At 45.3% G+C, this 26,005-nt stretch overlaps 1 protein-coding gene across 9 annotated transcripts; it reads right to left on the minus strand.

Moving 5' to 3' along the window:
* Positions 1-368: 368 nt before the first annotated feature.
* Positions 369-25,257, minus strand: golim4a (golgi integral membrane protein 4a). 9 transcript variants are annotated; one of them, XM_041876866.2, is made up of 16 exons: positions 24,514-25,257; positions 13,643-13,717; positions 13,456-13,505; positions 12,361-12,414; positions 12,097-12,247; positions 11,797-11,879; positions 10,429-10,512; positions 8,670-8,888; positions 8,261-8,524; positions 7,210-7,505; positions 6,978-7,054; positions 6,700-6,773; positions 5,664-5,852; positions 5,397-5,459; positions 5,237-5,305; positions 369-728 (listed from the first exon to the last, which is right to left on the minus strand). In XM_041876866.2, the coding sequence occupies exons 1-16, from the start codon at positions 24,698-24,700 to the stop codon at positions 600-602; spliced, it is 2,064 nt and encodes a 687-aa protein (XP_041732800.2). In that variant the 5' UTR covers positions 24,701-25,257; the 3' UTR covers positions 369-599. The 9 variants fall into 9 exon arrangements, with proteins under 9 accessions (XP_041732800.2, XP_045070271.1, XP_045070275.1 ...); XM_041876864.2 differs by lacking the exon at positions 369-728 and adding an exon at positions 3,982-4,793 and having other exon boundaries at positions 12,361-12,411; XM_041876865.2 differs by lacking the exon at positions 369-728 and adding an exon at positions 3,982-4,793 and having other exon boundaries at positions 8,261-8,512.
* Between the last annotated feature and the right edge of the window lie 748 nt (positions 25,258-26,005).

Raw genomic sequence — 26,005 nt, forward strand, 5'->3', positions numbered from 1 at the left:
TATATCAGATATTTTTATACATTATACTGCTAAGAGTTGTTTTTACTTGTCCTGGGGTACAAGTTGTGTGACTGGGCTGTGTTAGGCATTTGGCTGATCTAGGAAGACACTGAGTCTCATGTTGGAACTTGGCTTTGAGGGAGGGAGGGAGGAAGAGAGAGAGAGACGGAAAGAGATTTTATCAGGCAGCTACATGACACTGTCCTACTGACAGAGAACAGTGGGGTCAGCGGTCAGCCTCCTCGAGCCTCACAGCACACCTAACTGGATGTACAACACAGGCATCACAGACATCCCTCTGACCCTCCATCTCACTCCCTCCCTCCTTCTCAGCTTATCTTTTTCTCTTTCAGACAACACTCCTGTGCCCAGTTATGAATGAGTGTTTAATAAGCCCTGTGCCTCGTGTGACAGGACACACGATAACGGGTCACATTCAGAATGTCCCATCCTGTCTGTCAACAGTAGTTCATTAATTCATATCCACGTCAGTATTCTTTTTTAATAATGGTGTTGATTTAACTTCCCCCTGAAACCTCAATGGGAGGAGACTGTGGTTCTGGACGCAAACAGACTCCTGCTATCAAGCACGCTCTTGATTAGTCCGCCTGCCCGATCCAACCCACTCCCCCTTCCTCTTCTTCGTAGTTCTCCTCCTCGTTGTTCTCTCCTTCTTTCCTGTGTTCTCCCTCTTTTCCTGCTGGGACCTCCTGGACTTTCACTTCATCCTACAGCAGAACAAACACAGTCACCAGGTGGGTAAGACCATAGACAATCAGAAACCTACAGTATATTTAGTCTCTACCTGACTACCATACCCCCCCTCCCTGCTCTCTCTCTCTTGCACACACACACACACCTCATTAGGTAGGCGAGTGTGTGTTGTTTCCCTGAGATGCAGTAAATTGGGACCAATAGGCCTATAGTGTCCATTACCTTGGTCTCTCTGGATAACAACAACTCTAGAGCACCGAGTGTCCATTACCTTGGTCTCTCTGGACAACAACAACTCTAGAGCACTGAGTGTCTATTACCTTGGTCTCTCTGGATAACAACAACTCTAGAGCACTGAGTGTCCATTACCTTGGTCTCTCTGGATGACAGCTCTAGAGCACTGAGTGTCTATTACCTTGGTCTCTCTGGATAACAACAACTCTAGAGCACTGAGTGTCCATTACCTTGATCTCTGGATGACAACAACTTTAGAGCACTGAGTGTCCATTACCTTGGTCTCTCTGGACAACAACAACTCTAGAGCACTGAGTGTCTATTACCTTGGTCTCTCTGGATAACAACAACTCTAGAGCACTGAGTGTCCATTACCTTGGTCTCTCTGGATGACAGCTCTAGAGCACTGAGTGTCTATTACCTTGGTCTCTCTGGACAACAACAACTTTAGAGCACTGAGTGTCCATTACCTTGGTCTCTCTGGACAACAACAACACTAGAGCACTGAGTGTCCATTACCTTGGTCTCTCTGGACAACAACAACTCTAGAGCACTGAGTGTCCATTACCTTGGTCTCTCTGGATGACAACTCTAGAGCACTGAGTGTCCATTACCTTGGTCTCTCTGGATGACAACTCTAGAGCACTGAGTGTCTATTACCTTGGTCTCTCTGGATAACAACAACACTAAAGCACTGAGTGTCCATTAACTTGGTCTCTCTGGATGACAACTCTAGAGCACTGAGTGTCCATTACCTTGGTCTCTCTGGACAACAACAACACTAGAGCACTGAGTGTCCATTACCTTGGTCTCTCTGGATGACAACTCTAGAGCACTGAGTGTCCATTACCTTGGTCTCTCTGGACAACAACAACTCTAGAGCAACGAGTGTCCATTATCTTGGTCTCTCTGGACAACAACAACTCTAGAGCACTGAATGTCCATTACCTTGGTCTCTCTGGACAACAACAACTCTAGAGCACTGAGTGTCCATTACCTTGGTCTCTCTGGACAACAACAACTCTAGAGCACTGAGTGTCTATTACCTTGGTCTCTCTGGATAACAACAACACTAGAGCACTGAGTGTCCATTACCTTGGTCTCTCTGGATGACAACTCTAGAGCACTGAGTGTCTATTACCTTGGTCTCTCTGGATGACAACTCTAGAGCACTGAGTGTCCATTACCTTGGTCTCTCTGGATGACAACAACTTTAGAGCACTGAATGTCCATTACCTTGGTCTCTCTGGACAACAACAACTCTAGAGCACTGAGTGTCCATTACCTTGGTCTCTCTGGACAACAACAACTCTAGAGCACTGAGTGTCCATTACCTTAGTCTCTCTGGACAACAACAACTCTAGAGCACTGAGTGTCTATTACCTTGGTCTCTCTGGACAACAACTCTAGAGCACTGAGTGTCCATTACCTTGGTCTCTCTGGATTACAACTCTAGAGCAATGAATGTCCATTACCTTGGTCTCTCTGGACAACAACAACTCTAGAGCACTGAGTGTCCATTACCTTGGTCTCTCTGGATAACAACAACACTAGAGCACTGAGTGTCCATTACCTTGGTCTCTCTGGATGACAACTCTAGAGCACTGCGTGTCCATTACCTTGGTCTCTCTGGATGACAACTCTAGAGCACTGAGTGTCCATTACCTTGGTCTATCTGGACAACAACAACTCTAGAGCAACGAGTGTCCATTACCTTGGTCTCTCTGGACAACAACAACTCTAGAGCACTGAATGTCCATTACCTTGGTCTCTCTGGACAACAACAACTCTAGAGCACTGAGTGTCCATTACCTTGGTCTCTCTGGACAACAACAGCTCTAGAGCACCGAGTGTCCATTACCTTGGTCTCTCTGGACAACAACAACTCTAGAGCACTGAGTGTCCATTACCTTGGTCTCTCTGGACAACAACAGCTCTAGAGCACTGTGTCCATTACCTTGGTCTCTCTGGATGACAACTCTAGAGCACTGAGTGTCTATTACCTTCAGTTCTCCGGACAACACCAAGGCTGCATGATGGTACTTGCAATACTATTAGTAATACTAAATAGTTGGGACTTTCCCTTGGGGCTGAATACTAAATTGAGATGTATGCTTAACTCAAACCTTCATATAAATCATGCATCTATGTCAAAATAACATTTGGGGGGAGAGGGATTGGTTATGTATTCGCCTCTCAAGTTAGGATTTGGCCTCTGGCAATAGGAGAGAAATTTAAATTATTCATGCCTAGTTATTCAACCATGAAATCATTTAAGACATCCAATATGAGAGACCAAAAACAGCCTCCATGACTATAGATGACAGAGACCTTGTAGAGAGAGCTTAGCATCACTGAACACTCCTTCATGACTGTAGGGTTTGTGTGTGTTTGTGTGTGCGTGTCTCCAGCGTGCTATTAGCACAGTAATGAGTCACCTCTGAAATATTCCCACTCCTCCAACATCCCAGAACCCCCCTGAGTGTGACACCACAGAGGAAGAGGAGACATGGATGATGAGATTAGCTCGGGCCTTGGGGTAAAGGTGGGAGATAGGTGAAATGTGTGTTTGAAGTATTTCCCTCTCCCTCGCTCTCTCTTTATTTAATGTTCATGTAGTTCTCTCCAGAGCGGTTTGATTTCCTAAGGGAAGGGTGAGATGGACCGTATAATTTCACTTTTCTGGTAACTCCACTGCAGGAGAAAAGTAAACCTAAAGCCTTCACCATGTTTATTCCTCACATACCATCCTCTAGGAGATGTCTTTATACAACCACATTCTCCCTGTTTTTTTTTGTCAACAAATAACAATGTTTTGAGGCAGGTGGATGTATTTCCATTTCTGTACATTGTACAATTAGTGTTTACGGATCGGGTGAAAGGTCAAGTGGATATTTGTGATTTAGATCCATGTCAACAGTCAGGGGTACAGACCAAAAGATGATCAAAGAAACTACGCTATGAAAGGACTTGTGATTCACTGGCAATGCCAGTAACAAGAGGACAAGCAACGTAGACAAGCAAACAGAAGAATGAAAATGAATGGGTTTTTTTTACTATTATTGGCATCAATTATACTGTAGGTTTCTCCTGCAGTAATGACAGTTACTTTCATTGCGCATTGAGAACATTAGAAAAACATTTTCAACTCCACCCAAAACGATCATCCCATCTACAATAAATAAACAGAAGATTGGAAAGCATGTCCTACTAAACATACATTGAGAGGAATTTGCTGTAAAAAAAAAACAGTAAATACAACCTCGATAAAAACCAAATCGAAAAGCCTGACACTCAAATAGACACAAACCTTCCATCTCTTTCTGGGCACAAACAAATAGCATACAGTAACATTACCTTCTCATGTCTGTCTGATAGGTCACTGGATGGACAGACAGACAGAGACAGACAGACAGACAGACAGACAGACAGACAGACAGACAGACAGACAGAGACAGACAGACAGACAGACAGACACACACAGACAGACACAGACAGACAGATTTATAGATTGTATTCCCAGTTCCAGTAGGATAATTCTGTCCAGAAGTTCATCAGTTCCAGTCCCACACAGAAGGGAATGCAGAGTGGGTGACTGTTTTTCTCCTTTAGGGAAAATAAGGAACAATAGAGAGATCTGATTGGCTCCCAGTGATGGGGAAAGGCACTCTCATTGGTCAATGTCTCTGTCCATCTCACATCTCCCTTCGATTAGGCCGCTTGTCCCGTCCAACCGCCACCTCCTCTTCCTCTTCCTCTTCGTAGTTCTCCTCCTCGTTGATCTCTCCTTCTTTCCTGTGTTCTCCCGCTTTTCCTGCTGGGACCTCCCGGACTTTCACTTCATCCTGCAGCAGAACGAACACAGTCACCAGGTGGGTGAGACCATAGACAGGATGTGGAGTGGAGCAATGTTCTAGACTAGAGCAGCCAAATATCTATATTTGACTCTAGGAAATGCCATCGACGGAACGTTCTAGAGCAGTAAAGTGAGAACCTGGAATACAGGCCAACAGGCGGATCATTCTAGAACATTGAGGCAAGTATGGCGGAACGGTGACAGACTGACCATGTTGGAGCAGTGTCAGAGTATTCACTAGTGTTTAGATGGGTGAATGGAGTGCGCGCGCACACACACACGAGCTTGGGGGTAACCAGACATGGACACACAAACACACGTCTATGCTGAGAGAGTTTAGGTTTATCTACTGGTCCCTTCTCTGGACCAAACCCACGGTCGTTTTCCCACTCAGGGTTCCACGTACAATATTCCATAGGGTTCTAGACTCACGTGTTCTCCGTTATCCTCGTTGTATGGCTCCTCCTCCCTCTTCTGCCCCATGGCCAAATCCTCCTGCACCTAACAGGATTAACCACCATCAGACCATGTCTTCTCCCGCCTCCTGTTTGAACCTATGTGTGTGTGTGTGTGTGTGTGTGTGTGTGTGTACCTCGTCCTCCTCCGGATACTGCTCATCCAGGTTGTCTTCCTGCTGGTCGGGGTTTACCGCCATCTGCAAACCATGACAACTGTTACCATGGCAAAGTCACCGGAACAACTTTTACCTGTTGCTTGTATCAGACCAAGTTTGTCATCCTGGTATATCTCTATTTCTAACTGTCGCCTCCTTCCTTCCTTCCTTCCTTTCTCTCTCTCAGCCTTGTTCCTATCGCTCTCTTCTCTCCTCCATCCCTCATTCCCTCCCTCCTTCTCTCACCACCAGTTCCTCATCTATGGCTGGGTGATTGGGGTTGGGGTGTGTGTCTGTGTGTTTGGCCGGCGCTGCCTCCTCTTCCTCTTCCTCTTCCTCCCTGTGCTGAGGATGCTGCTCCTCTGCCACATCAAACTCATCCTCCCCCTGGTTATTAGGGTCATCCTCTGGGTCCACCTCCCCCTCTACTGCCCCCTGCAGGACGGGAGGGACGGAGAGCGAGAGTTTGTCAGTGTGGTGTGTGTGTGTGTGTGTGTGTGTGTGTGTGAGAAACTGTGCATATCACAGTTCAGATTGGGGTGGGTTTCTCTGATCTACTATCTATGCAAGCACACACACTGACAGGGAAAGAACACTAGACCAACACCCAAGGGACTGTGGCAAGGGTTGAGGCTGATGTTTGTGTCAGGCAGGGAAAGAGAGAGGAGGGGTTGAGGCTGATGTTTGTGTCAGGCAGGGAAAGAGAGAGGAGGGGTTGAGGCTGATGTTTGTGTCAGGCAGGGAAAGAGAGAGGAGGGGGTTGAGGCTGATGTTTGTGTCAGGCAGGGAAAGAGAGAGGAGGGGTTGAGGCTGATGTTTGTGTCAGGCAGGGAAAGAGAGAGGAGGGGTTGAGGCTGATGTTTGTGTCAGGCAGGGAAAGAGAGAGGAGGGGTTGAGGCTGATGTTTGTGTCAGGCAGGGAAAGAGAGAGGAGTTTAAAGCCCTCCAGTGCCAACAGATCCTCCATAATTCACTACATCACTAACTGTGGCTTTAGGACTTATTAGAAAGACATGTACTGTGTCAGAGTCAACCAATGTCAATTCAATCATTTTACATTATTTAAAGGCGTAGAACATGTTTGAACATGATAATATCATGTTTGAATATGATTCATAAATATAATAAAACATGTAAAATAACCAAAAAATATGAATCTAATATCTGATGGGAGAGAAATAAAAGAGTGAAAACTACAGTTCAAACTGGGGTCACAGATTCACATCAGACCATTTGACAGAGGTTGATAGAGACTGTTTGGTATACTTAAATATCTGTCTGACCTCCTGTAGTTGTGGTACTCGGTGGTCCTCTTCCTCTTGCTCGTCCTCCTCCTCCTCCAAGTGGGTGTTCCTCTCTGTACACACAGCAAACCAACAGTGAGTCAGATAACAGCCAGGTAAGCATGTATATACAATCACATTAGTCAAGGTCTTATTCAGTCAAAAATGCACAGAAAAGAACAAATATTGTCCAAATGTCAATATCAGTCTCCCTCTTTAAAATGGTTCCAGAATCCAGACAGAACTTTTTTGGTGACTTGATTGATTGATTCTCTCACCTTCGTCATCATCAATATGAGGTTCTTCATCACCCTGGACGATGTCATTGTTCATGTTCCCATAGTCACTCTTCTTCCTGAAGAACATAACATTAAAACACAACATATTGTAACACCATTCCATATGGGTATGTTGTGGGGTCAATAAGTAATTTATGAATTGTATTGAATTTAACTAAGACCTCTCTGTGACCTCTACATAACCTTTGACCCCTGCCCCTTGCCCTCTGACCTAAGCTGCTCCTCCTTCAGTAGCTGTTCCCGACGGTCCGCCTCTCGATGCTGCTGCTCCGCTCTCTCGTGCTGAGCTCTCAGACGCAGCTCTCGCTCCCTCTGCACGCTCATTCTCTGGGCCTGCAGGGCCTCCTGGCGCAGCTGGAGCTCCCTCGTCCTCTGGGCCCGCTCAGCCTCCAGGCGCTGCTGCTCCTGCTGCTGCTCGTAGGCAGACTTCACCCGCTCCACCTGGGCCACGTGGGCCTCCTGCTGGAGGTGGGTCTCAGGGACGAGGTGGATGTCACTTTGTGGATCCTGGGGAAACCAGAGAGACAATAAGACAACAGGTTCTAATGCTGTTCTAAAGAGCTTGTATTAAGCCGTTCTAATGCTGTTCTGAAGAGCTTGTATTAAGCCGTTCTAATGCTGTTCTAAAGAGCTTGTATTAAGCAGTTCTAATTGCTGTTCTAAAGAGCTTGTATTAAGCCGTTCTAATGCTGTTCTAAAGAGCTTGTATTAAGCAGTTCTAATGCTGTTCTAAAGAGCTTGTATTAAGCAGTTCTAATTGCTGTTCTAAAGAGCTTGTATTAAGCCGTTCTAATGCTGTTCTAAAGAGCTTGTATTAAGCAGTTCTAATGCTGTTCTAAAGAGCTTGTATTAAGCAGTTCTAATGCTGTTCTAAAGAGCTTGTATTAAGCAGTTCTAATTGCTGTTCTAAAGAGCTTGTATTAAGCCGTTCTAATGCTGTTCTAAAGAGCTTGTATTAAGCAGTTCTAATGCTGTTCTAAAGAGCTTGTATTAAGCAGTTCTAATTGCTGTTCTAAAGAGCTTGTATTAAGCCGTTCTAATGCTGTTCTAAAGAGCTTGTATTAAGCAGTTCTAATGCTGTTCTAAAGAGCTTGTATTAAGCAGTTCTAATTGCTGTTCTAAAGAGCTTGTATTAAGCCGTTCTAATGCTGTTCTAAAGAGCTTGTATTAAGCCGTTCTAATGCTGTTCTAAAGAGCTTGTATTAAGCCGTTCTAATGCTGTTCTAAAGAGCTTGTATTAAGCCGTTCTAACTGGTTCTTACCAGTTGTGGTTGGCGTCTCTGACGGTTGAGAGCGTTGTCGTCTGGCTGGTCGTGTTCCGCCTCCAACCCCTCGTCCTCCTGTGGTTGTTCAGATTCCTCCTCCAGCTTCTGGGGCTGCCCCGCCTGCTCCATCTCTTCCTCCGCCAGCTCTCTTCTCCTCTCTGCCTCCCCCTCTCCATATCCCTCTTTCTCTTTCTCAGCATGGTGGGACCCGGCAGGCTGAGACTGGAACTCTGGCTTGCCCACCTCTTCCTGCAGATGCAACTGGTTATTAGAAGAACAGAGTGGGTTAGAGAGGATGAGTGTGTGTGTGTGTGTGTGTGTGTGTGTGTGTGTGTGTGTGTGTGTGTGAGACAATGTGTGTGTGACAGTCACAAAATAACATGACAGATTAAAATGCCTCCTCTACCCTGGACTGTGTGTTCCCTTGTTCTTCGTCATGGGTGTGTGCTTCTACGTGGGGCTCAGCCAATAAGGCAGCTGGCTGTGGTAGGGGCGGGCCCTGTTCATGGGGCTCGGCCAATACAGCAGCAGGCTGGGCCTGTTGGTGGGCGGGGTTTTGATCATGTCGAAGGCTTGGCATTCTGATCAGGGTCTCTTTGAGTTGTTTAAACTCATCTACCTGGACCTGAGGAGAGACCATCAGACAACCTTCAGACAACTATTAAATAACCATAAGGAATCAGTGAGGCCAGGTCATGCAAACAACAATAATAAGTCAGATTTATTGAAGGGCACTTGCAAACTTGCATGAGCAAAGGTTAGCTGAAGGTTAGAAGAGTGTTAGGAGGCAGCCTCCTCAGAACCAGGAAGACAGCGTCAAAGAAGCCAGAAGATCAGGGGTCAAAGGTGAGAAACGAGAGGTCATCTTGCGAGGGGGACAAGCAGGCAGCAGACATGCAGAGGGACAGCCCACCTACAGATGGCAAGACATCTGAGTGAAGGACCATTAGCCCAGCCCACATCAACCCCCCCCCCTTTCCAGAATTAAATGGTACAGTCCTTTCTCCCCCTTGACCAGCAAATGGACTGGACCAATTAAGCTGCAATACCCCATTTATCAAACATTGCTTTTCTGACAGACAAAGCTGTAGAATTCTTACATTCTTTGCAAATTCTTTCCCTCTCACTCTTTCTTTCTCTCGCTCTCTCCAATCAACCCATTATATTTTCCTGCTCGATTAGCTTAAGCATGCTTTTGATGTGCCGCTAAAGCTCAGACACCCCTTAGTGAACCAAACCACCTGACGCCCGTCCTCCCGTTGCCCAAAACCCCAGACAGACAGACACACACACACACACACACACACACAGACCGACACTGCCCCTCCAAGTCATGCCTTCCTGTCCTTCACCAGGATAGTCACTATATATCATGTTAGAAACCAGGATAGTCACTAGATATCGTGTTAGAAACCAGGATAGTCCCTAGATATCATGTTAGAAATCAGGATAGTCCCTAGATATCATGTTAGAAATCAGGATAGTCCCTAGATATCATGTTAGAAACCAGGATAGTCACTAGATAGCATGTTAGAAACCAGGATAGTCCCTAGATAGCATGTTAGAAACCAGGATAGTCACTAGATAGCATGTTAGAAACCAGGATAGTCACTAGATATCATGTTAGAAACCAGGATAGCCACTAGATATCATGTTAGAAACCAGGATAGCCACTAGATATCATGTTAGAAACCAGGATAGTCACTAGATATCATGTTAGAAACCAGGACAGTCACTAGATATCATGTTAGAAACCAGGACAGTCACTAGATATCATGTTAGAAACCAAGATTGTCACTAGATATCATGTTAGAAACCAGAATAGTCACTAGATATCATGTTAGAAACCAGGATAGTCACTAGATATCATGTTAGAAACCAGGATAGTCCCTAGAAGGCCATGTTAGAAACCAGGATAGTCAGTAGATATCATTTTGGTTGGTCCTCTGTAGCTCAATTGGTAGAGCATGGCGCTTGTAACGCCAGGGTAGTGGGTTCGATCCCCGGGACCACCCATACGTAAAAATGTATGCGCACATGACTGTAAGTCGCTTTGGATAAAAGCGTCTGCTAAATGGCATATTGTTATTATTTTAGAAACCAGGATCGTCACTAGATATCATGTTAGAAAGAACATACCCCCACACAGTGCAGTATCACCCTACCTGAGCTGCGGCCAGCGCACTCTTGTGGTCCTCTAGCGTCAGTGCAAGCTGATCATGGGCAGCCTTCAAGTCCTTATGTACTATCTGTAATAATAATAATAATATAGTAAGATAAAAATAACATGGTGATGGATCCTCCTAGCTTTCCAATGACCTTAAGAGAGCTTCTTCCATATTTCATATCTACGTTTTTTACATAAACAATTCCAGGTTGTACTCTGACCAAGCTCTACTATTCCCAGCAGTGCTGAGCAACAAGTGCTTTTTTGAGGTCGGTTCGGTTTAGGTTAGATTATTAAAAAAGAATCATGTTTTTCGATTACTTCCTTTTTTTTAAACATTAAATGCATTATGAAATAATGACATGACAATAATTTTAGAGCTTTTTAATGGAAATTCCAAAGCCAAAAATAGTGAACATTAAATTACCAAAACATTGAAAATATTCCATTGTCTCCGTCAGGTCCACATTGGGCAGACATCAATAGAAACATAGGAAATTACTATGAAAAAAATAATATATATATATATATATATATATATATATATATATATATATATATATATATATATATATATATATATATATATATATATATATATATATATATATATTTCAGTTGTGTATATTACTTAGTTTTCATTCCTTAAACTAATCATCTAATCTTTACTCAAGCAGTAGCAGCTAAACATCTCTGTTCTCCTCATACTGTACTGTCTTTAGTCATCCTATTAAGCTAGCCTGCCTAAGTATGCTGCAGAGCTGTCTGACGAAATCATTTTACTTAATTCTTCAAAATTGATAAGGCAACTGTCTGTCCCTCGTCGTTGTGTTGTGTATGGTCTGTGTGTATCTAACGTAGCAGGCATAAAGTGTATCCGTCCAGAGATCTGCATATAATGACGAGATGCTGATGTCTCCGCCCTAACAATGGTAGTCGTTGTCCAAAAGGCGGGAAGGCAGCCAACAAGTTTAGCATTGGGATTATTTTGGACAGACTGTCGAGAGTGAAACCTCTCTCTTCGCCTCTTCCTCTTTGACCCGTGTCTGAGCAGGAAAAAACTGCCGCAAAGGATTATGGTAATTGTAGTTAATTACGACCTTATTGCGCTGAACTAGGTGGAATATTTGTTTAATGAAAACTACAACTCCCTTCAGCCCAGCGTCCCATAATTCTAGAGTTGAATTCTCTCGTTAATGATTTGATTTCTCTCTAGAGAAACGGCGCATTTGGCAAAATAAATAAAACGAACTAAGTAATTGAACCAACGTCGGTCAATTTGTGGTTTAATAAACCCCCCCCCCCAAAAAAAAAAAACAACAACGAAATGTTGGTTAATCGCTCAGCACTAATTCCCAGTACTCACCCGTGCATCCTGCAACTGGACATGGATGTCCTGGTGGGCTCTCCTCAGCTGCTTATTCTCCTCTCGCAGATTATACACATTCTCTGCAGTAATAACATAAACACCATATATTATATTTATTACAATGTTATTATGCCATTGTATCATTCCTCAACTCCAAACTGCAACACTGCTCCAACCCAGGAGAGGGAGACAAAGATCTGCTAGTATTTACTTATGTCCTCCTGTGTGTGTCTGTGTGTCTCTGTGTGGGTATGTGTGTGTGTGTGTGTGTGTGTGTGTGTGTGTCTGTGTGTGTACCTTTGAGTTTGGAGACTTCCATCTCTTTGGTCTGCTGTAGTTTGTCGAAGCGGTCCTTGTGTTCGTCCAAGGCCTTGCCTTGGTCCTCTCCCTGAATCTGATGCTGCTCCTGCAGGTCATAGTGCTGCTTCTTCAGGTCCTCATGCTGCTTCTAAAACAACAAGGACAGAGGGTGGGTCAGTGTGTGTGTGTGTGTGTGTGTGTGTGTGTGTGTGTGTGTGTGTGTGTGTGTGGGGGTGTGTGTGTGTGTGTGTTCTTACAGACCTTCAGCATCTGGTGCTGCCCATGTAAGGAGTTGAATCTGCTGCTGGAGTCCTGCTGTTTAACAAACAAACATTTACAATCCCTGTCTCCACTCCTCCTTTAAAATTATATTATCAACAACATTTACAATCCCTGTCTCCACTCCTCCTTTAAAATTATATTATCAACAACATTTACAATCCCTGTCTCTACTCCTACTTTAATATTCACATGTCATATGTTGCCGGACTACAATATTTTATCTTGATACGTTAATAAATACATGCAGTATTAATGTTGGCATGTTTACCTGCCTACAATACCCACTGTAGTGTGCGTAGGTCGTAAGCCCATAGTAAGTCAATAGGGTCGAACTGGCTAGCTACTACTGTTAGCTAGCCAGATAGGCACAAAGAATTGTTCGCTAGCTACCCACAAATAATTGACATCTACCTTGCATAACATTCGTTTTAGTTCATGTTTGCCTGTTAAAATATCTGGATAGCTATATTATTACGATTCACATATAGCTAGCCGATAGTTATGAAGTAAAACGTTTGCTTTGTGTATATCTTGTTTTGTCTCTGTTGCCATTGTCCTGGCTGGAAGAAGGTTCAGTGAATGGGGAGGTGCAGCCTGAGGTAATACAGTAGGGGGAGTGCTTCTCAAATGTAATGTTTTATGAGTTCTCCACACTCTCGTCTTCACAAGAATGTACTCAAGAGAACGTATTCAAGAGAACGTCCTTGGAGAATGCACTCAGAGCATGAGAGTGTGGAGCACGATGGTATGCCCCCCCCGTCTCCACTCCTCCTTTGATATTATATTATCAACAACATGTACAATCCCCGTCTCCACTCCTCCTTTAATATTACGAATAACATCCCCCAACCACACTCCCCTCATAAAGAGGCATTTCAGCCCACAGCAGAAAGAGTGACATCAGTGCTGCTGACCTAATAAAACCATTAGAACACAACTGCTGCTCAGTCTAGACAGATTTTGGCAGTTAGACAGAATAATTGAATAGTCCTACTAAACAGATGGGCACATTACAGCTGAATTTAACTGCATAACTTTCTATCACGAGTACTAGAGTTGGGGACTCAGGCCTACCTTCTCCTTGTTCAGTGACTGTTGGGCTTCAAGTTTATACACCAGATAATCTGTTGGAGAAAGGAGGGGAAAAAATGATGGAATCACCACAGTTGTAAAGAATGTATAATTGAGGATTGGTGTACTTTGTAGTAATTTGTAGACTCTAGTAATTTAGACACTATTGGCTGCTGTGTGTCTCACTCACCCTCTTTGGCCTTCTTGTGCTCCAAGCGTTCCTTCTGCAGAGACTTCTCTAACCGCGAGCGATGCTCATACACCACTGAGAAAAGAGAGGGAGGAGAAAGATGGAGGGAAAGAGAGGGAGAAAAAAACAGTGTTCATGTGTGAGGATGTTCTCACAGAGCCATCTGGAGTTGAAGCTAAACATTGTTAATGTGTGAGGATGTTCTCACAGAGCCATCTGGAGTTGAAGATAAACAGTGTTAATGTGTGAGGATGTTCTCACAGAGCCATCTGGAGTTGAAGCTAAACAGTGTTAATGTGTGAGGATGTTCTCACAGAGCCATCTGGAGTTGAAGCTAAACAGTGTTAATGTGTGAGGATGTTCTCACAGAGCCATCTGGAGTTGAAGCTAAACAGTGTTCATGTGTGAGGATGTTCTCACAGAGCCATCTGGAGTTGGAGCTAAACAGTGTTCATGTGTGAGGATGTTCTCACAGAGCCATCTGGAGTTGAAGCTAAACATTGTTAATGTGTGAGGATGTTCTCACAGAGCCATCTGGAGTTGAAGATAAACAGTGTTAATGTGTGAGGATGTTCTCACAGAGCCATCTGGAGTTGAAGATAAACAGTGTTAATGTGTGAGGATGTTCTCACAGAGCCATCTGGAGTTGGAGCTAAACAGTGTTAATGTGTGAGGATGTTCTAACAGAGCCATCTGGAGTTGGAGCTAAACAGTGTTAATGTGTGAGGATGTTCTCACAGAGCCATCTGGAGTTGGAGCTAAACAGTGTTAATGTGTGAGGATGTTCTCACAGAGCCATCTGGAGTTGAAGATAAACAGTGTTAATGTGTGAGGATGTTCTCACAGAGCCATCTGGAGTTGGAGCTAAACAGTGTTAATGTGTGAGGATGTTCTCACAGAGCCATCTGGAGTTGGAGCTAAACAGTGTTAATGTGTGAGGATGTTCTCACAGAGCCATCTGGAGTTGGAGCTAAACAGTGTTAATGTGTGAGGATGTTCTCACAGAGCCATCTGGAGTTGAAGCTAAACAGAAAGGCATCTATGATACAAACATTTAGACTTAACACACACACACACGCACACGAGGATAATTGCGTTGAACAAGCAAACAGATCCTTTGCTGTGTCTGTGTGTGTCTACTGTATGTGTGTGTCTGAATGAGTGAGGGTGTTCTGTATTGGTTCAGAATGTGTATTATGGCATTGCCATCGTTGATTGATGGACGGGTGTGATATTCCACAGTATGACGTAACAGAGATTGAGCTCTCACCTTTACCTAACCCCCACCTTTTCTCAGATCCCAAAGTGGGTAAAGTTGGTAATAATTTTACAAGCAGAACGGCACAATCGGGAGGAGAAGCTTTATTTCCAAAAAGTTATACGCAAAACTATTAGTCTTTGTCTATGAGAGAGAGAGATAAATCATTAACAAAAAAAATCTGAGCAAACTAGAATGCTATTTGGCCCTAAACAGAGAGTACAGTGTGGCAGAATACCAGGCCACTGTGTTTCCCCAGAATTGAAAGGGGTAGAGTGACACCATGAAAAGCCAAGGAAAATATCCCACCCTACCTGTTCTCCCTGTAATACCACCTGGAAAATCTGAGCAGCAGATTCATCTTGTTCCTTCTAGCAGCTTTTCCTTACAGATACTGTTATCAGAGAGCTTTTACTGTTATCAGAGAGCTTTTACTGTTATCAGAGAGCTTTTACTGTTATCAGAGAGCTTTTATGGTCACTTTATTACAATAGGTAGTTTAACAAAGGCCTATTGTACATGCATTCAACATCACAGGTTTAAAGCATGTACTTATTACACAGTGCAACAGTGCTTCTAACTCCCTTTAACGCTAGAGATAAATTCCACAACATACATTCTGGGTAGGCTACATCTCAATTTGTTTATCGGCACTGATCTGGACACAAGGGGAGTGGAAGCAATTTGGCGGAAGGAAGCCTACCTGTACTTTCACCTGTCCACTTCTCAGATGAGTGTGGGTGAAGGAATGGAAATGGGGAGAGGAAGAATGGTTAGACTATTTAGATATACAGTGGGGGAAAAAAGTATTTAGTCAGCCACCAATTGTGCAAGTTCTCCCACTTAAAAAGATGAGAGAGGCCTGTAATTTTCATCATAGGTACACATCAACTATGACAGACAAAATGAGAAGAAAAAAAATCCAGAAAATCACATTGTAGGATTTTTAATGAATTTATTTGCAAATTATGGTGGAAAATAAGTATTTGGTCAATAACAAAAGTTTCTCAATACTTTGTTATATACCCTTTGTTGGCAATGACACAGGTCAAACGTTTTCTGTAAGTCTTCACAAGGTTTTCACACACTGTTGCTGGTATTTTGGCCCATTCCTCCATGCAGATCTCCTCTAGAGCAGTGATGTTTTGGGGCTGTCGCTGGGCAACACAGACTTTCAACTCCCTCCAAAGATTTTCTATGGGGTTGAGATCTGGAGACTGGCTAGGCCACTCCAGGACCTTTGAAATGCTTCTTACGAAGCCACTCCTTCGTTGCCCGGGCGGTGTGTTTGGGATCATTGTCATGCTGAAAGACCCAGCCACGTTTCATCTTCAATGCCCTTGCTGATGGAAGGAGGTTTTCACTCAAAATCTCACGATACATGGCCCCATTCATTCTTTCCTTTACACAGATCAGTCGTTCTGGTCCCTTTGCAGAAAAACAGCCCCAAAGCATGATGTTTCCACCCCCATGCTTCACAGTAGGTATGGTGTTCTTTGGATGCAACTCAGCATTCTTTGTCCTCCAAACACGACGAGTTGAGTTTTTACCAAAAAGTTCTATTTTGGTTTCATCTGACCATATGACATTCTCCCAATCCTCTTCTGGATCATCCAAATGAACTCTAGCAAACTTCAGACGGGCCTGGACATGTACTGGCTTAAGCAGGGGGACACGTCTGGCACTGCAGGATTTGAGTCCCTGGCGGCGTAGTGTGTTACTGATGGTAGGCTTTGTTACTTTGGTCCCAGCTCTCTGCAGGTCATTCACTAGGTCCCCCCGTGTGGTTCTGGGATTTTTGCTCACCGTTCTTGTGATCATTTTGACCCCACGGGGTGAGATCTTGCGTGGAGCCCCAGATCGAGGGAGATTATCAGCGGTCTTGTAAATCTTCCATTTCCTAATAACTGCTCCCACAGTTGATTTCTTCAAACCAAGCTGCTTACCTATTGCAGATTCAGTCTTCCCAGCCTGGTGCAGGTCTACAATTTTGTTTCTGGTGTCCTTTGACAGCTCTTTGGTCTTGGCCATAGTGGAGTTTGGAGTGTGACTGTTTGAGGTTGTGGACAGGTGTCTTTTATACTGATAACAAGTTCAAACAGGTCCCATTAATACAGGTAACGAGTGGAGGACAGAGGAGCCTCTTAAAGAGGAAGTTACAGGTCTGTGAGAGCCAAAAATCTTGCTTGTTTGTAGGTGACCAAATACTTATTTTCCACCATAATTTGCAAATAAATTCATTAAAAATCCTACAATGTGATTTTCTGGAGAAAAAAATTCTCAATTTGTCTGTCATAGTTGACGTGTACCTATGATGAAAATTACCGGCCTCTCTCATCTTTTTAAGTGGGAGAACTTGCACAATTGGTGGCTGACTAAATACTTTTTTCCCCCACTGTACCCATATACTGGGACCAAGACAGAGACATTAGAGTGTGGTCTGAGCTTTACAGCTCCACTGTGCTCATTTCTCAGTGCCAGTGATCTCTCTTAGGTTAGGCCATGCGTCCCTCTCTCTGTCAAGCCAGTCGGGTTTTGATAGGTTAGGTGAGGGGAAGCCAGGACAGAGACAAACTGTGAAGCAAAAAACTCACTACTGGGAGACAGAAGAGACAGGTAGGGAAGGAGGTAGGGAAGGATGTAGGGAGAATAGAGATAGAGAGGCTGAGGGAAGAGAGGGAGAGGAAATGAAGAAAGAGAGATGGTGTGTGGCTAGAGGAAGAGGGAAAGGTAGAGAGAAGAGGAAGGGAAGAGAGTCTGAGGAAGATGCTGAGGAAGAGGAAGGGAGGAGGCTGAGAGAGAAGAGTAAAGCGGCAAGGCAGGAGAGGGAAAGAGACACTGAATCAAGTCTAGAACAACAGTGAGTCAAGTGTTCAAACCCAGAGAATGCCCTGTTGTACCAGGAACAAACACAACCGTGTCCTAGGTCTCATTCTCAGCAGCATCAGAGCATATCCATCGAAAAGGACCCATGAGCACCAACATGTGAAGTTCATAGGAGCATATCAAATTTACATTTACATTTTAGTCATTTAGCAGACGCTCTTATCCAGAGCGATTTACAGGAGCAATTAGGGTTAAGTTCCTTGCTCAATTAGAACCAGCGACCTTTCGGTTACTGGCACAACGCTCTTAACCACTAAGCTACCTGCCGCAATTGTGTGTCAAATGAAAGCTAAGAGTCCATATTTTTGGGAAATTAAGGCATAGATACATTTTTCTAAAATGTTCCATCTTAAAAATTAGGTATAGGTAAAGGCTTTGATTTCTGAATAAACAGATGGGAAAGGGGTCTTAGAAAACATCTACCAGAAAAAGTCTTTAAAAAGGTAGCAGAAATACATTAAAACACAATAATGTTGACGTAAAGACCCCAGCCAACTACTATCAACACATATTTAGTTTTGGATAAATTGCTTACCTTCTGTAAGTCTAAGAAATATTGCCTTGTAATTCCGTTACCAGAAACCAACATATCTTTAAAATATTTTTATCCCTCACGTCACAGAAGTAACAAGTAATGGTAGACCAACCAATGAGTTATAGTGATTTTACTGATTTATTAATTATTAAGTGATTGAAACTCGTAATTGAGTTAACAAATTGGTAACGGAATTACTGGAACTGAATTGGCTACAATGGGAAATCATAACAGTCACAAACCACAGTTGGGTCACCTACTACTGTCCTCCCTTCAGTTAGTAGTGTCACGATCGTCATAATGAACAGACCAAGGCGCAGCGTGATGAACGAACATGTTTAACTTTATTATCTTTAGTGATAATAGAACACAATCAACAAAACAAGAAACGACTCGTGAAGTCCACGGTAACAATGACCGAACACGGAACAAGAACCCACAAACACAAAGGGAAAATAGACAGTATAAATATGGCTCCCAATCAGAGACAACCAACGACAGCTGACACTCGTTGCCTCTGATTGGGAGTCACTCTAGCCAACATAGAGATAAACACAACAGAATTACCAACATAGAAATAAACACATAGAATGAACACACCCTGGCTCAACATATAGAGTCCCAGAGCCAGGGTGTGACAGTACTCCCTTAAAGGCGCGGACTGCGACCGCGCCTCAACCTGAACAAAACAGGGGAGGGCTGGGCGGGCATACCTCCTCGGCGGCGGTTCTGGCTCCGGCCTTGACCACCACCCTCCAATAAACCCCCCATAGCGCCCCTGGTCCAGTCTGGCCCCGCAGGCTGGAGCTGAACTGGACTTAGCAGGAGCGGTTAGCTTCAGCTCCATAGTGGAGCAGTTGACCGGTACCCTACCAGGCACCGGTGACCCAGGCACGGGTTGTGCTGGACTGACGACGCGCACCCCTGGCTTGGTGCGTGGAGGAGGAACGGGCCTTACCAGGCTGACGACGCGCACCCCTGGCTTGGTGCGTGGAGGAGGAACGGGCCTTACCAGGCTGACGACTCGCACCCCCTGGCTTAGTGCGTGGAGGAGGAACGGGCCTTACCAGGCTGACGACTCGCACCCCTGGCTTGGTGCGTGGAGGAGGGACGGGCCTTACCAGGCTGACGTCTCGCACCCCTGGCTTAGTGCGAGTAGCAGGAACAGGCCGGGCCGGGCTGGCGACGCGCACCGTAGACTTGGTGCGAGTGGCAGGAACAGGCCGGACCGGGCTGGCGACGCGCACCGTAGACTTGGTGCGAGTGGCAGGAACAGGCCGGGCTGGCGACGCGCACCGTAGACTTGGTGCGAGTGGCAGGAACAGGCCGGGCCGGGCTGGCGACGCGCACCGTAGACTTGGTGCGAGTGGCAGGAACAGGCCGGGCCGGGCTGGCGACGCGCACCATAGACTTGGTGCGAGTGGCAGGAACAGGCCGGGCCGGGCTGGCGACGCGCACCGTAGACTTGGTGCGAGTGGCAGGAACAGGCCGGGCCGGGCTGGCGACGCACACCGTAGGCTTGGTGCGTGGAGCAGGGACAGGCCGGACTGGGCTGGCGACGCACACCGTAGGCTTGGTGCGTAGAGCAGGGACAGGCCGGACTGGGCTGGCGACGCACACCGTAGGCTTGGTGCGTAGAGCAGGGACAGGCCGGGCTGGCGACGCACACCGTAGACTTGGTGCGAGTGGCAGGAACAGGCCGGGCCGGGCTGGCGACGCACACCGTAGACTTTGTGCGAGTGGCAGGAACAGGCCGGGCTGGCGACGCACACCGTAGGCTTGGTGCGTGGAGCAGGGACAGGCCGGACTGGGCTGGCGACGCACACCGTAGGCTTGGTGCGTAGAGCAGGGACAGGCCGGACTGGGCTGGCGACGCACACCGTAGGCTTGGTGCGTAGAGCAGGGACAGGCCGGGCTGGGCTGGCGACGCACACCGTAGACTTGGTGCGAGTGGCAGGAACAGGCCGGGCCGGGCTGGCGACGCACACCGTAGGCTTGGTGCGTAGAGCAGGGACAGGCCGGGCTGGGCTGGCGACGCACACCGTAGGCTTGGTGCGTGGAGCAGGGACAGGCCGAACCGGGCTGTGGAGACGGATAGGAGACCTGGAGTGAAGAGCGGCCACCACCCGTCCTGGCTGAATGCCTACCCTCACACACTCTGTGTGAGGCATCCGCACAGGACGTACAGGGCGGTGTATCCGTAACCTGGTGGCCTTCTGAATCCGCCCCTTTTCTGCCTCCGTCAGCCCCGTCGTCCATGCCGTGTGCCCCCCCCTAAAAAATTTCTGGGGTTGCCTCTCGCCTGTCCGACGTTGACCTGTTTGGCGCCGCTGCTCCTCTCTACGGCGCGCCTCCACCGTCTCTTCTCCCGGCGCTTCCTCCCATGTCCAGCCCAAGAGCTGCCCCTGGACACGCTGCTTGGTCGTTGCATGGTGGGTTCTTCTGTCACGATCGTCGTAATGAACAGACCAAGGCGCAGCGTGATGAACGAACATGTTTAACTTTATTATCTTTAGTGATAATAGAACACAATCAACAAAACAAGAAACGACTCGTGAAGTCCACGGTAACAATGACCGAACACGGAACAAGAACCCACAAACACAAAGGGAAAATAGACAGTATAAATATGGCTCCCAATCAGAGACAACCAACGACAGCTGACACTCGTTGCCTCTGATTGGGAGTCACTCTAGCCAACATAGAAATAAACACAACAGAATTACCAACATAGAAATAAACACATAGAATGAACACACCCTGGCTCAACATATAGAGTCCCAGAGCCAGGGTGTGACAAGTAGAGCACAGTAGAGTACAGTCCAATAAAATACAGTAGTACAATACAGTAAAGAAAAGTAGAGTATAGTACTGTTCAGTACAGTATATTGTACTCTGCCCTATGCTCTGCTGTATTGTACTCTACTCTATTGTGCTAAACTGTGATGTCCAAACTTGTTAAACATCCGTAATTATGAATTTCTGTGTAGTACAGATTAGGGACCCATGGTGTAATACTGTTACCGTAATTCCGTTACCGGGTGTAAATTCACTTCACTTACTGTAGTTCAATAAGCAAAATAGATTTTTCAAACTCAAGGTCTCATGTCATACAATTCTTTCTGCAGACATATTTTAATCTTAATTCGGAGCAAATATTTAAAAGAGAATTTTTGGAAAACATGGTCGCATAAAAACCTGAGGGAGATTTTACCATAATCCGTTACCAAAGTTTGCATCTGCACAGTTCTTCCATTAAAGCTGCAATATGTGGGCCTCCCGAGTGGCGCAGCAGTCTAAGGCAATGCATTGCAGTGCTTGAGGCGTCACTACAGACCCGGGTTCGATCCCAGTCACAACCGGCCGTGAGTGGGAGTCCCATAAGACGGCGCACAATTGGCCCAACGTCGTCCGGGTTAGGGGAGGGTTTGGCCGGGGGGGCTTTACTTGGCTCATCGCGCTCTAGCGACTCCTTGTGGCGGGCAGGGCGCCTACAGGCTGATTTCGGTCGTCAGTTGAACGGTGTTTACTCCGACACATTGGTGCAGCTGGCTTCTGGGTTAAGCGGGCGGGTGTTAAGGAGCGCGGTTTGGCGGTCATGTTTTGGAGGACGCATGACTCAACCTTCGCCTCTCCCGAGCCCGTTGGGGAGCTGCAGCGATGAGACAAGATCGTAATTGAAAAGGGGGATAAAATAAAAAACTATAATAATTCTTAAAAAATCATAAATGTTAAAACCATTTTAAAATAAACTTTTTGGCAGACACCACTAAATTCACAATGAAATGTGAATTCTAGATCTGCCATTCTCATTGAAAGCAAGTCTAAGAAGTGGTAGATCTGTTCAAAGGCGCGCTATTTCTATGATTCCCGTGTTTAAGTTTATTTTATTCTCCTTTACTTTCGGGTTTGTACACCAGCTGAAAACGCCATATTTTTGGTTATGAAAAATATATGTCACAGTGGTTTAGATGGTACAATGATTCTCTACAGGCTCGTTGTCACAATTTTTGCAACCAGGAAATGGCGGGCATCTTTAAATTCATTTTTGTACATTTTTCAGTGGAAATTGTTAAAAGTCGTCCTTGTGCATAGAGTTGTATGGTTTGTTAAACTTTTAAATCAATGGTTTTGTTTTGCGATACATTTTAAAGTGAAAAAAAAACTGAGTCAAAGCGTAATTCCGTTACCGTGGAATTGCCCTTCAGTTACACTATACCTTAAAACCCCCCAAAATAACACTATTCCTTTTCTACCTGCTAACAGTGCTACTCTGACAGCTCAGTGAGCATGGGAACAGAGGTGTCATGAGAGTGTGTCCCCCAATGGTTAAGGCTGATAAAGTGTATGGCCTGAGAGAACAGAAGGCACACTATGAAATTGACCTTTGGCAGTTTCTGGGGACTGAGCTGGTCAGGGTTGGGTAGTGGAGTGAACTGGGCCCAGTGTCAGATCACACACTCTCATAGAACTCTCCCGGAACTCGTGGGCCTCGAGGGAGGGTGTGTGTGTGTGTGTGTGTGTGTGTGTGTGTGGGCTGGGCTGGGATCCACCTCCATTGTAATTCTACTCACCTGAGCAACCCTATACAGGTTAGACAGATCGGTACAGAGAGTGGACCTCTGGTTGGTAGAGCTGGGCTCAGGTCCATCTCTCCAATACTCTCTCTCTCAACTGGGCAACCCTATACAGGTGAGATCTGGCTCGATCTTCAAACAGACAGGGCGGCATTCTACAGGTGCAGAGGGGACCTGTGTAGTCGGCTACAGGTAGGCTACCTTCAATTCCCCTTACTCTAACTACTCACCTGGCTAGGGGAGAAACCAGGTAGGTAAGGTGTGTACAGAGTGTGGAGCTGGGGTTGGTCTGAGAGGAAGGGCCGTTTGGACTTCTGGAGCCAGTGGCCTTTTCAGGACTCCTCTTTCAGCTCACAGGGTAAGTTTACCATGATGCCTACATAATGTATAATAACAATGACATAATATCAGGGGGTCTCTAGAGAGTCTCCTTCACCTGGTGTCCCTACCTGAGCCACTCCCTCTCTCCTCCGGGTGACAACTCTACACCTGGGTATACGTACATAGCTACACCAACCTGCTCCACCACAACTGGTGAAGACAAAGATGACTGAGCATACAAGATATCTCTCCTCATGGCAATAATATCCTTCTCTCTCCCTTTGTATTTCACCCACACACATACAGGAGTGAGTATGTGATAAGAGTGAGGGTTGGAGGGGTGAAAGGTTAGGACAGTTCCAGGACCATCTTCAGTGGCCTCTTCCTCCTTCAGTGGAAAATAAAAAATAACACTTGTCCTTATGTTTCACTGTCTAGTGTCTCTACCTCATTCACCCTTCTGCTGTTTCATAAGAAAAATGCAATTTCAGATTAGGGCTCCTAATATAACAACGTATTTCTGACTGATAAATCCCTTCGATTGAGACTTAGCTTCCTCACTTCAATGCAGTTATTGTAAAATGTTCTGCATGATAGTGTCTGCAAAATGTCTACTAGAGAACATTTAAATACAGTAGCATACTTAGTGGGACATGGCCACCAGAGCCGTTGGCCGAGTTGAGGCCAGCGAAAGCCCTAGTAGTGTATGGAAGTTAATGGCTGTTCTGTTGTTAAAAAGGGGAAACTGTGAATCGATATTCCCCCAAAGGCTGTGTAACAGTCCATCTCTAAATATACTGTAGGCCACATTAATGCTATCAACAGTGGAGCGTAGATATTGAATGACAGTGAGGGGAACTGAATCACCACTCCACAACAATGTGAGTAGGATAGAGTGAGTTCCCTCTGACAGAATGTGAGTGAAGGGCTATCCAATCCATTTGAAATGGTCCATGTATTCTTATTTATATATATATATATATATATTTATGTTAGGCTATAGGCTAGGTGGGGGAACGATGTTTTGCGTCCAAACATACAAATCCACCCACCCTCTCAATACAGTAAACTGAGCCAGCCAACGCCAACAAGAAGTCACCGCTGTGACAGGGAAAAACTTCGACACTCGCAAGATTGTTTCAAAAGCAACTGATACAATTGTATATTTTAGTAAAAGCAGATATTGGTAAAGAAGAATGTCAAGAAAGTTATTAAAGTAAAAAATAAAAGTCACCCATTCGAACTCCTCCCGCTCTCCTTATTTATTCAAACCTCGGCTGGGGAAAACGTTTACCTTGAAGCTGCGCGGAGAGCGACTCTTGATGCTGCTGGTACTTGACAGCCATCGCCTCTGTCCTCTTCAGCTGTTTGTGCATCTCATACGATATCATCCCCCCGTAAATCATCCCGAAAACCACGGTGATCAGAAGGAGAGACTGGAAGATTCTCCGCTGCCTTCGAGAACACACTCCGTTCCCCATGGTTGAATAGCTCCCCTCCCCGTAGCCTGCACAAGCAATCTCCCGTTCACTTCTGTTGAAACTTCGGCTAAACTTTTTGCTACTACCTCTCAAAGCACCTCTCAAGCCCCTTCTCACCTCAGTCGTCCCCAAGCATCATTAGACATAGAGGGAGCAAAAACCCTTTAGAGTTGGGGGAAGTTTAGTGAAGATGTTGGATTCATTTTAGCCCACAACAGGGTGTAGCCACATCCACAAAGGAATCCCAGTTTGTTGTTACTTCTCCTTGGATTTTCACAGCAGAGTCCTTGGATGTAACACAGCAAACTCTCTCCGATATTTCATGAGAAGCAGAATTTGTCAGTGTGCGTAATGTAGAAACAATGCGCACCACTCTATTCCGAAACAAAACCAGATAGGATGTAACAGATTCCTAGTGCAACGCGTTCAGACTTTGCCAAGCCCTGTAACATTAGTCAAAATCCCGATATTTCCGAGGCCTACGACACCTTTAACTTTAGTTACGTGTCACCTAAGCAGCGAAACTGGCATCCAACAGCAACTGTGAAGGAAGTCCTTCCCCAATGAATCCCAAACTACTCATTGGTCACGTCAGGATTCGGTCAAACCCTTTTTGGAATGTGTGGGCGGGGTGTTGGAGGATATGAACACACTTTCTAAACCCAGAGGCGCCACATCAGGAGACTTCCGGGAACGCTTGAGAAACAGACCAGGCCGGGGTTTGAGGTTTGAGAAGTCAATGAGAGAAGTTAAAAATCTTTCCTTAGCTATTAATTTTCTCGAAATCTAAAGGCACAACTTAGATTCGAGCCAATCTCATACGTATTAGAACATGTTAGTACTCCAACCTCGTGAAAGTGACAAACTGATACGTTTTCATTTTCGTCAAAAACAACTTTATATAGAAGGGGTGCCTTTGATTTGACGGCCTGCACATGCAGCCATACAATAAATAAGGAACATGAAAAAGAAATCTGCTTAGGCGCACTTTGAAGATGTTAGAACAGCCCACATTTCGTTTTCCTTTGCAAACAAAACGAGTAATGAATATAAAAATCAGACAGCCACCATAGTCTAATAGTTGATCTACTTATCTAGTCGGCTTGTTGTGTGTTATATGCGATATAAATATTCCTCTCGAGGCGTATTAGGAGTGCCATAGGGATGGAAACATGCATTCTGACAAGCAGTCAACGCACAACAAATCTTGCAATCGCGAAAACAGCAGTTTAAATGGCCTTTATTAAAAAGAGGTGGCTCCCAGCTTTCCATTCCTAATGTATTTATTTCTCAACTCCTAAATAT

The sequence above is a fragment of the Coregonus clupeaformis genome, chromosome 5 (genome assembly GCF_020615455.1).
Source record: "Coregonus clupeaformis isolate EN_2021a chromosome 5, ASM2061545v1, whole genome shotgun sequence".
Lineage (NCBI taxonomy): Eukaryota > Metazoa > Chordata > Actinopteri > Salmoniformes > Salmonidae > Coregonus > Coregonus clupeaformis.